This window comes from Oncorhynchus kisutch, unplaced genomic scaffold (genome assembly GCF_002021735.2).
Source record: "Oncorhynchus kisutch isolate 150728-3 unplaced genomic scaffold, Okis_V2 Okis01b-Okis20b_hom, whole genome shotgun sequence".
Taxonomy (NCBI): Eukaryota; Metazoa; Chordata; class Actinopteri; order Salmoniformes; family Salmonidae; genus Oncorhynchus; species Oncorhynchus kisutch.
The window spans coordinates 12,040,530-12,053,444 of NW_022261978.1; the positions used below are offsets into that span (position 1 = coordinate 12,040,530).

At 43.8% G+C, this 12,915-nt stretch overlaps 2 protein-coding genes across 3 annotated transcripts; both read right to left on the reverse strand.

Annotated features, from left to right (window-relative positions):
• Positions 1–1,753: 1,753 nt before the first annotated feature.
• Positions 1,754–12,915, reverse strand: LOC109881743 (zinc finger protein 664-like). Of its 2 annotated transcripts, XM_031811651.1 has the most exons (4): positions 12,677–12,915; positions 3,488–4,284; positions 3,028–3,229; positions 1,754–2,820 (listed from the first exon to the last, which is right to left on the reverse strand). In XM_031811651.1, exons 2-4 carry the CDS (start codon positions 3,632–3,634, stop codon positions 1,979–1,981), a joined length of 1,191 nt encoding a protein of 396 aa, XP_031667511.1. In that variant the 5' UTR covers positions 3,635–4,284; positions 12,677–12,915; the 3' UTR covers positions 1,754–1,978. The 2 variants fall into 2 exon arrangements, with proteins under 2 accessions (XP_031667511.1, XP_031667512.1); XM_031811652.1 differs by lacking the exon at positions 12,677–12,915 and having other exon boundaries at positions 3,488–4,460.
• Positions 3,674–9,727, reverse strand: LOC116358847 (gastrula zinc finger protein XlCGF49.1-like). The gene is made up of 2 exons (XM_031811087.1): positions 9,646–9,727; positions 3,674–4,314 (listed from the first exon to the last, which is right to left on the reverse strand). Exons 1-2 carry the CDS (start codon positions 9,725–9,727, stop codon positions 3,692–3,694), a joined length of 705 nt encoding a protein of 234 aa, XP_031666947.1. The 3' UTR covers positions 3,674–3,691.

Consider the following 12,915-nt stretch of genomic DNA (forward strand, 5'->3'; position numbering starts at 1 on the left):
AGCCAGTTAACTGGTTATTAGAGGGGAACCTGTGGAACACAGCCAGTTAACTGGTTATTAGAGGGGAACCTGTGGAACACAGCCAGTTAACTGGTTATTAGAGGGGAACCTGTGGAACACAGCCAGTTAACTGGTTATTAGAGGGGAACCTGTGGAACACAACCAGTTAACTGGTTATTAGAGGGGAACCTGTGGAACACAGCCAGTTAACTGGTGATTAGAGGGGAACCTGTGGAACACAGCCAGTTAACTGGTGATTAGAGGGGAACCTGTGGAACACAGCCAGTTAACTGGTGATTAGAGGGGAACCTGTGGAACACAGCCAGTTAGAGGGGAACCTGTGGAACACAGCCAGTTATATTTGAGTATTGCATTTTAATTCAAGTGGGTCGCCAGCGCGATAAGTGTAACACAACACTTTTCTGTTAATTAGTCCCATCGACATCCCGTTGAAATCAAACTAAAACTATTCAAAAGGCCAGACGCAATATGGAGAATCATTTTTTGTTTTCACTGGTTAGAAGAGAATCTGCTGAAGACAAGTCACCTACATTTTTTTTAAACATGGAGATTCTGCTTGGCTGATAATAAATAAATCAGTTGCTTTTTGTTATTTAACTTGTTGTTTAACTCTACATCAGTATAGAAAGTGACTGTGCAGCAGCCCGTTCATGACACTTCCCCAATAAGGAGATGAAACACTTCACTTAACACACGACGCTGTGTGGTCTTACTTCAGGAAACAACCTGCTGCATTTGGTCTTGTTCTCTGAAGAATAGGTCAAGTCAATCAATCAAATTTATTCATGAAGCCCTTCTTAGATCAGCTGATATATCAAAGTGCTGTACAGAAACCCAGCCTAAAACCACCAAACAGCAAGCAATGCAGGTGTAGAATCACGGTGGCTAGGAAAAACTCCCTAGTAAGGCCGGGAACCTAGGAAGAAACCTAGAGGGGAACCAGGCTATGAGGGGTGCCAGTCCTCTTCTGGCTGTGCCGGGTGGAGATTATAAACCTAGAGAGGAACCAGGCTATGAGGGGTGGCCAGTCCTCTTCTGGCTGTGCCGGGTGGAGATTATAAACCTAGAGAGGAACCAGGCTATGAGGGGTGGCCAGTCCTCTTCTGGCTGTGCCGGGTGGAGATTATAAACCTAGAGAGGAACCAGGCTATGAGGGGTGGCCAGTCCTCTTCTGGCTGTGCCGGGTAGAGATTATAAACCTAGAGAGGAACCAGGCTATGAGGGGTGGCCAGTCCTCTTCTGGCTGTGCCGGGTGGAGATTATAAACCTAGAGAGGAACCAGGCTATGAGGGGTGGCCAGTCCTCTTCTGGCTGTGCCGGGTAGAGATTATAAACCTAGAGAGGAACCAGGCTATGAGGGGTGGCCAGTCCTCTTCTGGCTGTGCCGGGTGGAGATTATAAACCTAGAGAGGAACCAGGCTATGAGGGGTGGCCAGTCCTCTTCTGGCTGTGCCGGGTGGAGATTATAAACCTAGAGAGGAACCAGGCTATGAGGGGTGGCCAGTCCTCTTCTGGCTGTGCCGGGTGGAGATTATAAACCTAGAGGGGAACCAGGCTATGAGGGGTGGCCAGTCCTCTTCTGGCTGTGCCGGGTGGAGATTATAACAGAACACGGCCAAGATGTTCAACTGTTCATAGATGACCAGCAGGGTCAAAGTTCAAAACAGCTATTTATAATAAGAGGAGCTTTTATTGAAATCGTATTTAAAAGTAAAATAACATTTGAATTGAATATAATTAAAACTAACTTTTATTATAACAATTATAAAATATTCTACATGATTTAATTGACAATATGAGCCCATGAAATAAGATACAAATAAGCGAAAGTTCATCGCACATACATCACAGCTGTATGGTTTCTCTCCGGTGTGAACGGAGAAATCGTATCTGTGCTTTGTCAGGTTGAGTCAGGTTTATTGACTGAGTGAAGTTCATACAATATTAGAGCACAGCTTTAGGGTTTCTCTCCGGAGTGAACACGTCTGTGCTTAGTCAGGTTTGTTGACTGAGTGAATCTCTTCCCACACTGGTCACAGCTGTACGGTTTCTCTCCGGTGTGTACTCTGATGTGTATTTTCAAATCACCTGGATGAGCGAATCTCTTCCCACACTGGTCACAGCTGTAAGGCTTCTCACCGGTGTGTCTGCGCATGTGTACTTTCTGGGTGTTTCGTCGAGAAAAACTCATTCCACAGACATGGCAGGGAAAAGGTTTCTCTCCTGTGTGTGTACGCATGTGTTCATTCAGGGCCGTGGCATCTTTGCAGCTCTTCCCACATTGATCACAGCTGTAAGGTTTCTCTCCAGTGTGTACACGCTTGTGAATAGTCAGGGCTCCTGAATGAGAAAAGCTCTCCCCACACTGATCACAGCTGTAAGGGTTCTCTCCTGTGTGTGATCGCTCGTGCTCTTTCAACTTTGCTGGTGTATAGAAGCTCTTCCCACAGTCTGAGCAGAGGTAGGGCTTCTCTCCTGTGTGCGTTAGCTTGTGTGCAGCCAAGCAGTTAGGCCGAGTGAAGCCCTTTCCACATTGATCACAACTATGAGGCTTCTCTCCAGTGTGTGTTAACTTGTGTTCAGCCAGGTAATCAGTTCGAGCAAAACTCCTCCCACATTGATCACAGCTATAAGATTTCTCTCCTGTGTGTATTCTCTGGTGTCTCTTTAGATCTCCTAAATGAGGGAAACTCTTCTCACATACATCACAGCTATAAGGTCGCTGGATCACTTTCAACCCTGGAGCCTTTCCAGATGATAAGGCTCTCCCACTGAGCGAGCGACCGTTAGGGTTGTCCCCTGTGAAACAAAGACATAAAGTTAAGGTTCCTCACATGTACTAAAGATTTTCATAATGACCTAGTGTTGAAGTATCTTCCACATACAACACAGATGAGATGCTATACAACACTGAATAGTTAGTTACATTTAGCAAATTTGCCTCAATTAATAAATATTGACCAATCAATGAACTGCTACAGAAGCAGATTGTAGTCTAATACACACCATTGTTCCTACTTGATGACATCGAATCTGAATCTCCATATCCCTTCTCTTCTCCTCCTGTCGTAGTTCCACTCAGTCCCAGTGTTTTCCTGCAGTCAACCAGCCGCAGAGACACCCTCTTCAAACCCAGTAGTAATGTGCCAGCGGGAGAGGCAGGACCTGGGGACTCGGAGAGAGGGGAGGCGGGTGGGAGAGACATGTCCTGAAAACCACAAAAAGGGAGCCAGTATAAATCAGGAAGGAAACTCTCCTACTGGTCAAGTTATTTAGAAACCTCAAGTCTCGGCAGTACTTCCTTGACTCCTCTCACTTCTCTGAGCCTCCTGCTATAAAATGCATTAAGGAGACTACCTGAGGTTCCTCCTTGGACTTTCTCCTCCAAATTAATTTATAACAGGAGGTCCAGAGAATGAGAGGGAATCAAGGAAATACTGCTGAAACTTTCTGGGAAAATACTCACACCCCTCTGCCTCTGCTCTGGGGTGTGGTTCTCTGGAGATGACTCCGTCTCCAGCCCGTTGCTAAGACACCGATCCTTGTTTTCCATGTCCCATTCTTCATCGCAGTCTGTAGCATCATCATCATCATCAGACTGGCTGGGCCTCATGGGTGCCACAGTAGATTCTTCCTGTATCTTTCCTGTGTGGGTTCCCTCTCCACCCGCCTATTTTTTCTCTCCGCCTGTGTGGGTTTTCTGATGACTCGTCAGGTTTCCTGACTGAGCGAATCTCTTCCCACACTGGTCACAGCTGAAGAGTTTCTCTCCTGTGTGTGTATGCATGTGTACATTCAGGTTGCTTTGTCGAGAAAAACTAATTCCACAGACATGGCAGTGAAAAGGTTTCTCTCCTGTGTGAGTACGCATGTGTTCATTCAGGGCTGTGGCATCTCTGCAGCTCCTCTCACATTGATCACAGCTGTAAGATTTCTCTCCTGTGTGTACACGCTTGTGAATAGTCAGGGCTCCTGGATGAGAAAAGCTTTTCCCACACGGATCACAGCTGTAAGGTTTCCCTCCTGTGTGTACATGCTTGTGAATAGTCAGGGCTCCTGGTTGAGCAAAACTCTTCCCACAATGATCACAACTGTAAGGTTTCTCTCCTGTGTGTACCGTTTGGTGTCTTCGTAGGTTTCCTGATTGAGTGAAACTCTTCTCACATACATCACAGCTATAAGGTCGCTGGATCACTTTCAACCCTGGAGCCTTCCCAGATGATAAGACCCTCCCACTGAGCAAGCGACCATTAGGGTTGTCCCCTGTGAAACAAAGACATGAAGTTAAGGTTCCTCACATGTACCAAAGTACTTAATGACCTAGTGTTGAAGTATCTTCCACATACAACACAGATGAGCTGCTATACAACACTGAATAGTTACGTTGAACAAATACTGGTCCATTAATAAATATTGACCAATCAATGAACTGTTACAGATTGTAGTTTATTTTTCAATTTTTTTGCTTCTTGACAATATGTTTTATTTATTTATGTATTTCACCTTTATTTAACCAGGTAGGCTAGTTGAGAACACCTTTATTTAACCAGGTAGGCTAGTTGAGAACACCTTTATTTAACCAGGTAGGCTAGTTGAGAACACCTTTATTTAACCAGGTAGGCTAGTTGAGAACACCTTTATTTAACCAGGTAGGCTAGTTGAGAACACCTTTATTTAACCAGGTAGGTTAGTTGAGAACACCTTTATTTAACCAGGTAGGCTAGTTGAGAACAAGTTCTCATTTACAATTGCGACCTGGCCAAGATAAAGCAAAGCAGTTCGACAGATACAACGACACAGAGTTACACATGGAGTAAAACAAACATACAGTCAATAATACAGTATAAACAAGTCTATATACAATGTGAGCAAATGAGGTGAGATAAGGGAGGTAAAGGCAAAAAAGGCCATGGTGGCAAAGTAAATACAATATAGCAAGTAAAACACTGGAATGGGAGTTTTGCAATGGAAGAATGTGCAAAGTAGAAATAAAAATAATGGGGTGCAAAGGAGCAAAATAAATAAATAAATTAATTAATTAAATACAGTTGGGAAAGAGGTAGTTGTTTGGGCTAAATTATAGGTGGGCTATGTACAGGTGCAGTAATCTGTGAGCTGCTCTGACAGTTGGTGCTTAAAGCTAGTGAGGGAGATAAGTGTTTCCAGTTTCAGAGATTTTTGTAGTTCGTTCCAGTCAATGGCAGCAGAGAACTGGAAGGAGAGGCAGCCAAAGAAAGAATTGGTTTTGGGGGTGACTAGAGAGATATACCTGCTGGAGCGTGTGCTACAGGTGGGAGATGCTATGGTGACCAGCGAGCTGAGATAAGGGGGGACTTTACCTAGCAGGGTCTTGTAGATGACATGGATCCAGTGGGTTTGGCGACGAGTATGAAGCGAGGGCCAGCCAACGAGAGCGTACAGGTTGCAATGGTGGGTAGTATATGGGGCTTTGGTGACAAAACGGATTGCACTGTGATAGACTGCATCCAATTTGTTGAGTAGGGTATTGGAGGCTATTTTGTAAATGACATCGCCAAAGTCGAGGATTGGTAGGATGGTCAGTTTTACAAGGGTATGTTTGGCAGCATGAGTGAAGGATGCTTTGTTGCGAAATAGGAAGCCAATTCTAGATTTAACTTTGGATTGGAGATGTTTGATATGGGTCTGGAAGGAGAGTTTACAGTCTAACCAGACACCTAAGTATTTGTAGTTGTCCACGTATTCTAAGTCAGAGCCGTCCAGAGTAGTGATGTTGGACAGGCGGGTAGGTGCAGGTAGCGATCGGTTGAAGAGCATGCATTTAGTTTTACTTGTATTTAAGAGCAATTGGAGGCCACGGAAGGAGAGTTGTATGGCATTGAAGTTTGCCTGGAGGGTTGTTAACACAGTTTCCAAAGAAGGGCCGGATGTATACAGAATGGTGTCGTCTGCGTAGAGGTGGATCAGGGACTCACCAGCAGCAAGAGCGACCTCATTGATGTATACAGAGAAGAGAGTCGGTCCAAGAATTGAACCCTGTGGCACCCCCATAGAGACTGCCAGAGGTCCGGACAGCAGACCCTCCGATTTGACACACTGAACTCTATCAGAGAAGTAGTTGGTGAACCAGGCGAGGCAATCATTTGAGAAACCAAGGCTGTCGAGTCTGCCGGTGAGGATGTGGTGATTGACAGAGTCGAAAGCCTTGGCCAGATCAATGAATACGGCTGCACAGTAATGTTTCTTATCGATGGCGGTTAAGATATCGTTTAGGACCTTGAGCGTGGCTGAGGTGCACCCATGACCAGCTCTGAACCCAGATTGCATAGCAGAGAAGGTATGGTGAGATTCAAAATGGTCGGTAATCTGTTTGTTGACTTGGCTTTCGAAGACCTTAGAAAGGCATGGTAGGATAGATATAGGTCTGTAGCAGTTTGGGTCAAGAGTGTCCCCCCCTTTGAAGAGGGGGATGACCGCAGCTGCTTTCCAATCTTTGGGAATCTCAGACGACACGAAAGAGAGGTTGAACAGGCTAGTAATAGGGGAGGCAACAATTTCGGCAGATAATTTTAGAAAGAAAGGGTCCAGATTGTCTAGCCCGGCTGATTTGTAGGGGTCCAGATTTTGCAGCTCTTTCAGAACATAAGCTGAATGGATTTGGGAGAAGGAGAAATGGGGAAGGCTTGGGCGAGTTGCTGTTGGGGGTGCAGTGCTGTTGACCGGGGTAGGAGTAGCCAGGTGGAGCGATGGTTCTTTCCTTTAACTTGGGAGCCATCTATTCCACAGCGTTCACACAGGTGTCGTAAATTATCCTCTGTTAGAGGGTGTAAACTCTGTTCGATTTCTTCCAGCAATGCTTCCTTCTCTCCACTCATGTTGTCCTGCTGGTGGGAACAACAACAACAATGTCAAGACAGCAGGAAGTCCATACACTTTAGATGACCTGTAGAAGAAGAAGAGAGCAGGAAGTCCATACACTTTAGATGACCTGTAGTAGAAGAAGAGAGCAGGAAGTCCATACACTTTAGATGACCTGTAGTAGAAGAAGAGAGCAGGAAGTCCATACACTTTAGATGACCTGTAGTAGAAGAAGAGAGCAGGAAGTCCATACACTTTAGATGACCTGTAGTAGAAGAAGACAGCAAGAAGTCCATACACTTTAGATGACCTGTAGTAGAAGAATGAAACATCACAACACAGTATTGATACACAGTAAGGCTGGGTATGAGGTTCTCATCCCTCAACAGGTAAAGGGCTGGGTATGAGGTTCTCATCCCTCAACAGGTAAATGGCTGGGTATGAGGTTCTCATCCATCAACAGGTAAATGGCTGGGTATGAGGTTCTCATCCATCAACAGGTAAATGGCTGGGTATGAGGTTCTCACCTATCAACAGGTAAATGGCTGGGTATGAGGTTCTCACCTATCAACAGGTAAATGGCTGGGTATGAGGTTCTCATCCATCAACAGGTAAATGGCTGGGTATGAGGTTCTCACCTATCAACAGGTAAATGGCTGGGTATGAGGTTCTCATCTATCAACAGGTAAATTGCTGGGTATGAGGTTCTCATCCCTCAACAGGTAAATTGCTGGGTATGAGGTTCTCATCTTTCAACAGGTATACATGTAGTATACCCAAGATTGTGTTGGTTTGTCTTTTAGAAGAGAGCAAATGGTAGGTGCTGCCACGGCTATTGTCCCAGTTTCATTGATTTCAACACAGTATTGATGCGAGTGACTCATTTCTGCGCACTATAGATTACATTAGAAAAAGCGAATCAATTTCAGTCTGGAATGACCACTTGGTAAATGATGTGTGAGTAGTTAAGATACTTGTATTTTGTTAAATAATAATGGAAAAATTGATGTAATAAATGTATCACTAGTCATTTTAAACAATGCCACTTTTATATGTTTACATACCCTACATTACTCATCGCATATGAATATACTGTACTCTATACCATCTACTGCATCTTGCCATCTTTATGTAATACATGTTTCACTAGCCACTTTAAACAATGCCACTTTATATAATGTTTACATACCCTACATTACTCATCGCATATGTATATACTGTACTCTATACCATCTACTGCATCTTGCCATCTTTATGTAATACATGTTTCACTAGCCACTTTAAACAATGCCACTTTATATAATGTTTACATACCCTACATTACTCATCTCATATGTATATACTGTACTCCATACCATCTACTGCATCTTGCCTGTCGTTCTGTATATGTACATATTCTTATTCATTCCTTTACACTTGTGTGTAAAAGGTAGTTGTGAAATTGTTAGGTTAGATTAATCGTTGGATATTACTGCATGGTCGGAAATAGAAGCACAAGCATTTCGCTACACTCGCATTAACATCTGCTAACCATGTGTATGTGACAAATAACATCTTCTAACCATGTGTATGTGACAAATAACATCTTCTAACCATGTGTATGTGACCAATAACATCTAACCATGTGTATGTGACCAATAACATCTAACCATGTGTATGTGACCAATAACATCTAACCATGTGTATGTGACCAATAACATCTTCTAACCATGTGTATGTGACCAATAACATCTGATAACCATGTGTATGTGACCAATAACATCTGATAACCATGTGTATGTGACAAATAACATCTGATAACCATGTGTATGTGACCAATAACATCTTCTAACCATGTGTATGTGACAAATAGATTTGATTTGATTTGTGTAGTAACAAAATACAAGTCATCTGAGCACAAGAGTGATACGTGTTTGTAGGGAGTAATTTGTATGTCTTGGGTCTTCAACATATCACAACTCATTTCAGCATATTGATGATGAATTTGGACATTTAAAACCGGTGTTTTTGACACTTTAATTACAGGAAGCAGCAACAGTATGAATGTCAACTTGTTTTTCTACTTAAAATCAGTTTTGTTTTTTTTAACTGCGATGATTTATTGACTTTGATGATATTAGTGAAATCGTGAAAATGTCATCTTGAGACACCTTCTCCAGAAGAAGAAGAACAATTAAAAAAATGTTGTAGGGAGGACGAACGCACGGGCTGCTTGCATGGCCACTATGACAACTCTTTCTAGAGCTCCTGGTTAAAATGGTTAAAAATCTCTAAAATGGTTAAGAGTTTCATTTAAGTACACCAGCCAAAGTGTGATTAATGCTCAAAGGGATTTTCAATGTCTGCTCGGGTTAGTCGAGGTAATGTGTACATGCAGGTAGGAGTAAAGTGACTAATGCATCGATAATAAAACAGGTTAGTCGAGGTAATATGTACATGCAGGTAGGAGTAAAGTGACTAATGCATCGATAATAAGCAGCACAAAAAAAGGGGGTTCAGGCAAATAGTCTGGGTAGTAGTTTGATGAACTGTTCAGCAGTCTAATGGCTTGGAGGGTAGAAGCTGTTCAGCAGTCTTATGGCTTGGAGGGTAGAAGCTGTTCAGGAGCCTAATGGCTTGGAGGGTAGAAGCTGTTAAGGAGCCTTTTGGACCTGGACTTGGTGCTCTGGTACCGCTTGCCGTGCAGCAGCAGAGAAAAGTCTATGACTTGAGGTGGCTGGAGTCTTTGACAATATTTAAGACCTTCCTCTGATACAAGCCTAGTATAGAGGTCCTGTAAGCGCCAACCTCTGTAGCGTATTGCGGTCGGATGCAGGTCTCTGACCTCATCCCTATCGGCTGTCTCGACGTTGATCAGGCATACCACCATTGTGCCGTCGGCAAACTTAATGATGGTGTTGGAGTCGTGCTTGGCCACTCAATCATGGGTGAACAAGGAATACAGAAGGGGACTAAGCACGCAACCCTGAGAGTCTACCATGTTGAGGATCAGCGTGGAAGATAAGGGTAAGCAACAACCTACCACCTGTGGGCGGGCCATCAGGAAGTTCAGGATCCAGTTGCAGAGGAGGTGTTTAGTTCCAAGGTCCTTAGCAATGAGCTTTGAGGATCACTATGGTGTTCAATACTGAGCTGTAGGTGTTCCTTTTGTCCAGGTTGTGAAAGGGCAGTGTGGAGAGCAATAGAGATAATGTCATCTGTGGATCTGTTGGGGCAATCCTTTCAAAGCTACAGATGTGGGTGCTACGGGTTGGTAGTGATTTAGGCAGGTTACCTTGGTGTTCTTGGGCACAGGGACTATAGTGGTCTGCTTGAAATGTGGAGGTACAGACTCGGTCAGGGACAGGAAGTGAAGACACTTGCCAGTTTGTCAGCGCATGCTCTGACTGCACGTCCTGGTAATTCGTCTGGCCCTGCGGCCTTGTGAATGTTAAACTGTTTAAAGGTTTTACTGATATTGGCTACAGAGCGTGTGATCACAGTCATCCGGAACAGCTGGTGCTCTCATGCATGCTTCAGTGTTGCTTCCCTCGAAGCGCAAATAGAAGCCATTTAGCTCGTCTGGTAGGCTCGTGTTACTGGGCAGCTCGCAGATGGGCTTCCCTTGGTAATACGAGCGTCAGAGCCGGTGTAGTAGGATAATCTTAGTCCTGTATAGACGCTTTGCCTAAACTATAGCCTGGAACACTTAGGGCAGCACAACGTCCTGTGGCCAGCCGCCAGTGTGGACGAGGAGGTGCTTCTTCATGTGGTGGTTCATCAGAGGGAATAGCGGGATTTCTTATAAGTGTCTGGATTAGTGTCCAGCTCCTTGAAAGCGGCAGTTCTAGCCTTTATCTCATGTGGTTGTTCCCTGCAATCCATGGCTTCTGGTTGGGATATGTACGTACGGTCACTATGGGGATGACGTCAACGATGCACTTATTGATGAAGCCGGTGACTGATGTGGTGTATACTCCTCGATGCCATCGGGTGAATCCCGGAACATATTCCAATCGGTGTTAGCAAAACAGTCCTGTAGCTTTGCATATGCGTCATCTTACCACTTCCGAAATTGAGCGAGTCACTGGTACTTCCTGCTTTAGTAGGATAGAATTATGGTCAGATTTGCCCAATGGAGGGCAAGGGAGAACTTTGTATAGGTCTCTGTGTGGAGTAAAGGTGGTCTAGAGTCCACCCCCCCCCCCCCTCTGGTTGCACATGTGACATGCTGGTATAAATGAATGGTTGCACATGTGACATGCTGGTATAAATGAATGGTTGCACATGTGACATGCTGGTATAAATGAATGGTTGCACATGTGACATGCTGGTATAAATGAATGGTTGCACATGTGACATGCTGGTATAAATGAATGGTTGCACATGTGACATGCTGGTATAAATGAAGTCAAACAGATTTGAGTTTCCCTGCATTAAAGTCCCCGACCACTAGGAGCACCAATTCTGGATGAGCGTTTCCTTGTTTGCTTAGGGCCTTATACAGCTCATTGAGTGCGGTATTAGTGACAGCATCGGTTTGTGGTGGTAAATGAATGGACCGCTACAAAAAAAACTTGAAATGAAAACTCTTGGTAAACAGAGTACCTCATGATAAGCTGTAGACGACACTATCTCTGTCGAACGAAAACCTTGAGATGTCCTTAATATCAGAGATCGCGCACCAGCTGTTATTGACAAATAAGATGCACGGAAAATCCAGCCAACTGTATATTATCCATGTCGTCATTCAGCCACGACTCAGTGAAGCATAAGATATTACAGTTTTTAATGTCCCGTTGGTAGGATAGTCTCGAACGGAGCGCATCCAGTTTATCCTCCAATGATTGCACGTTCGTCAATAGGACGAATGGTAGAGGCGGTTTACCCACTCGCCGAAGGACTCTCACAAGACACCCGGATCTGTGGCCCCTGTATCGGCGTCATGCGAATGAAGGGGATTTGGGCCTGGTCCGGGCGCAACAGTAAGTCCTTTGCGTTCGACTCACCTCCAGTTCGAGGTGAGTAATCGCTATTCTGATAACTATAAAGCACTTTATGGTCATTAGAGCAGGTGGCAGAAACAATATTTACAAAATGTATTAAACAACGCGGAAAAAACAAACACGACAAATGGTTAGGAGCCCATAAACGGAAGCCATCCCCTCCGGCGTCATCATCAATATAATTTTGTTAGATAGTAAATTGTACGTTTAGGTTTTCAATATATCACGAACTGTTCCTGCGTATTGGTTATAGAGTGACATTAAAACTGTGTTATGACATTAGGCTATTTATCAAAATGTCTCGTGAACAGGAAGCAATGACCGCATCATTTTCAATTTAAGATTTATGAATTATAAATGCAACTTTCAACATTCATTGCCAATGGTAACGTACTTTCTATCAGATAAAAACTGCTGAATGATTCCAAAAACGTGATTTATTTATTTTTGATGATAACCAGATATCTCCAAAACGGGTTTGTCTTGCATATTTTTAGCCAAATAAGGGAACTCTGAGATCGACTAATGACGTCATTTCAACATGGACGCAACCAAATTAACTACAAAACTCGTTAGTATTTTGGCAGAAATTCATAACGTCGTTTAAAGGCGTTGACTTGAAAATAATACATTTGAGCTGTTAATCTTTTAAAGGGAACGAACAGTATAAGGCTAACATGCACCGACGACTAGTTGGGCGGGAACATAACTTCCGGATGATAGTCGCACTGCGGTGTTTGCTTGCACTTCACAAAACACAAATGAGTAACATTGTCGTCATAAATAGCTAGACTATTAGTCGTCCTTAAGTGCATAGAAACTGGCCAACTCACCAGATTCCTTGTTGAAAATCCCAGCTAACGTATTTTTTTCCGCGTGGAAAATGAGGTAGGTATGTAGCTAGCTATATCTATTCAGTTAAGGCTAATGGTCCTTTACGACGTCCAAACAAAGTTGTCCTGTGGCTAATGTATTTCGGGGATTCAGAGGAGGATACCTTGCTTAAAGGCTAGTACGAGCACAAGTTCAGCTACCATATTTAGCAGGATAGCAACTTCCGCTTTGACTGGCG

Excerpts from the sequence above, each read along its gene's own strand:
- LOC109881743 (XM_031811651.1), bottom strand. The coding sequence starts at position 3,634 with ATGAGGCCCAGCCAGTCTGATGATGATGATGATGCTACAGACTGCGAT. Across the intron at positions 3,230-3,487 it reads CAGAGCAGAGGCAGAGGGGT|GACATGTCTCTCCCACCCGC; the intron begins GTGAGTATTTTC and ends TGTGGTTTTCAG. Across the intron at positions 2,821-3,027 it reads GTCATCAAGTAGGAACAATG|GGGACAACCCTAACGGTCGC; the intron begins GTGTGTATTAGA and ends TTTGTTTCACAG.
- LOC116358847 (XM_031811087.1), bottom strand. The coding sequence starts at position 9,727 with ATGGTGGTATGCCTGATCAACGTCGAGACAGCCGATAGGGATGAGGTC. Across the intron at positions 4,315-9,645 it reads GACCGCAATACGCTACAGAG|GAACCTTAACTTCATGTCTT; the intron begins GTTGGCGCTTAC and ends GGTACATGTGAG.